The sequence below is a fragment of the Cynoglossus semilaevis genome, chromosome W (genome assembly GCF_000523025.1).
Source record: "Cynoglossus semilaevis isolate Cse_v1.0 chromosome W, Cse_v1.0, whole genome shotgun sequence".
In the NCBI taxonomy this organism is placed as follows: domain Eukaryota; kingdom Metazoa; phylum Chordata; class Actinopteri; order Pleuronectiformes; family Cynoglossidae; genus Cynoglossus; species Cynoglossus semilaevis.
The window spans coordinates 8,220,724-8,223,456 of record NC_024327.1 but is presented as its reverse complement, the minus strand read 5'-3'; the positions used below and the strand labels follow the sequence as shown (position 1 = coordinate 8,223,456).

Here is a 2,733-nt window from a genome sequence, read left to right as displayed (position 1 = left end):
AAAGTAAAAAAAAAGAGACACGTGGAAGGTCATGGAGTGCTTAGTGGACAAAGGTCTGGTCAAAGCCCTTCAGCCTGTCTAACTTCAACACCAGGCAGAGTGATGACATCATCAGCATGGCCAGACACAAACCTGTGGTCAACCAGGTACCATGTGAAACACTGTTTTATAGTGTTTTATAAATAGAATGTTCATTTATGGCGCTTTGGCCCAGAGGCAATGTCTCTGTCATTGGTGTTAAACCCCAGGGTTCACCTCCTGGGCAAGATCGAATCCTGGTTAGGATGGTTGTAGTGTGATTTGGGTGGCGGTCATAGAAACTGCTGCCCCCACGACCCCGTAACGGATAAACGGATGAAAATGGATGGATGGATGGATGTTCATTTCTCCTCTCACCACAAGTGGAGTGTCATCCCTACATGACTCAAGCAGACCTTCTGTCTCACTGCCGGTCAATGCAACTGACTAATCCAAATGATGGAATTATTAATATGGAAAGATCTCAAGAAAAATATACAAAAGTAACACTTCATTCTGCTTCATTGTGTTGAATTGTAGTTATTACTGTTCATCTTGGCAGTGGCTTGTAGAATGCGTCAAGAGTCGCAACTTTCAAAACTTCAGTAAAGCATCAACAACATTTATCAGTTTATTTAGCAGGTGTCTCAGTCTGCTTGTAAGCTGTAGAATGACAGTGTTTGGCTGTGAGGTTGTCTCCTATGTCAGTCATAAAGACAAAACCTCTGCCGCAGGTCAGTAGGAGTGTGTGTGACAGCCTACAGTCCTCTGGGCAGTGGAGACAGACCGTGGGCATCTCCTGATGAACCCAGTCTACTGCAGGATCCTCAGCTGGAGACCATCGCCCAGAGATACCAGAAGACCCCAGCTCAGGTCATACTGAGGTCAGGTTTCACCATCACTACACACTGTCAACTTTTAGTTTCTGTAACAACTTCAGACCCAGGGTATTCCCCTGGGCTATATCACCATGGAGAATGAGTTACGACGAACTTTGACTGGTTAACTTAAAAAAACTTTTTTTTTTTAACCCAGGGACCTCATGTGGAGACTTGCGTGGATTTCCTACTGAAACATGGTGTACACTACAATTCAGAAACTGGAGTACGTACAACTTATAGACACATTTTAGTATTAAAATAAAGCAAATTAAATGTTAAGCAAAGCTAGGAGTTAAAGTGCGTTTAATGTATTTTAATTGTTTTTTAAGATACAATAGCTCTTTTTTATTTAAAAAGCATGAAAACACAATGGCAATTTATTTTGACATTAACTTGATTTTGCACACAAAAATTAAAATTCAACAATGGAAATCTGTCATGTTGATGTGCAGTAGATTTCAACAATATAAAAAAATACCATCTATGAAAATACAACAAAAACAGATCATAATTATTTTCTTTAAATAGTATTTTAAAAGTCCATTATCTCCTTCTCTGAGTATCACATCTGAATTTTCTTCAGAATAATCTCTAAATCAGGGCAGTGTTGGTACTCTTGTTCCTGTGGCTCTGTCCAGGTGGATGGTGGGAGTTTACTTAGGTTGCCAAGAGGAAAGGTAATGGTTGCTGTGTCACCAAAAACATCACTAAAACGTGTTGGACAAGGCAGCTGTTTCTCTTCACAAACATCCAAAGCCTGGTTCATGTAGCTGTAGTCACACTGAAATTCTCTGTCAAATGACCTGTTTGTAGAAAGTTGACCAAAAGTTAGCATAATAATTTCTTCAAATTTTTCAAACTTGACAATCATCTCCCTCATAATTGTCTTTAACAAACCTGTACTTCATGCCAGTAAAGCCATTTCAGATAATCATGATCAGAGGAAGACATTTTGTGCTCCAGTTGTTCCACAAAATGTTGTTGTACAGGGCTTTCCCACAATGCATGAGGTAGAAGATTGTGGGCTTTGTTGCCAAATGTTTTCCTTCCTTCAAAATAAAGTATTTAAAGTAAAATACCATTGTTTTAATTTCCTACTTTTCTGAAAGTTTAGTCATTACATCTGTAAAGAAAACTACCCCAAAACTATTGAAACATACGGCTTGGGATGCTGTGCATTCACTGACCTCATTTTCTGAGAGCACATTCAGACCCAGCTTCCTTAAAACTGTCTTCTCTCCCCTAGAAAATATTGGATCAAAAACCAAACTTCAGTTCTTCAGTGGAATCTTGACAAGAAAAACAGTTAATGATAAATACTGGCAAGTGTTAGCAATGGTTATGTTTAAGGAAAGGTTCATTTATTTATTTTATATATTAATTTATATTTATAAGTAAGTATTTCTTTAGTTAAGGCATTGCTGATGGGATCACACCAGGCACTTTATGCATATGATTATATCCAAACCATTTGTTATGGTGTAACTGTTAAATTTTGCACTTGCCCAGTTTACAATTGCTGAATTCAGACTAAAACCAACAAAACAAAACGGCAGACCCAAACTTTAAATAGATATAAAACAGTACGGTAAATAGAAATGAAAAGAACAATAAAAAAAATACAGTATTTATATAAAAAAGCAAAGCTGCATGACAATTATAAAGTACATAAAACAACTAAAATGAAATGTCACAGAAAAACTTGTGTTCAATAAATGTATTGAAACTGCAAAACAAAAGGGAAAATGAAGAAGAACTTAAAGTTAAATGCAACTATGCAAAACAAACAAAAGCATTTAAAAAACGAAAACTACAAAGAGAGGCTGTTCATACA

General features: G+C 37.1%; 1 protein-coding gene across 1 annotated transcript; it reads right to left on the bottom strand.

The window, feature by feature from the left end:
• Positions 1-1,275: 1,275 nt before the first annotated feature.
• LOC103397110 (SRR1-like protein) lies at positions 1,276-2,639 on the bottom strand. The gene is given in 3 exon segments (XM_017042659.2): positions 1,276-1,702; positions 1,797-1,948; positions 2,087-2,639. Coding segments are annotated over 3 exon segments (567 nt in total). The 5' UTR covers positions 2,261-2,639; the 3' UTR covers positions 1,276-1,461.
• Positions 2,640-2,733: the final 94 nt, after the last annotated feature.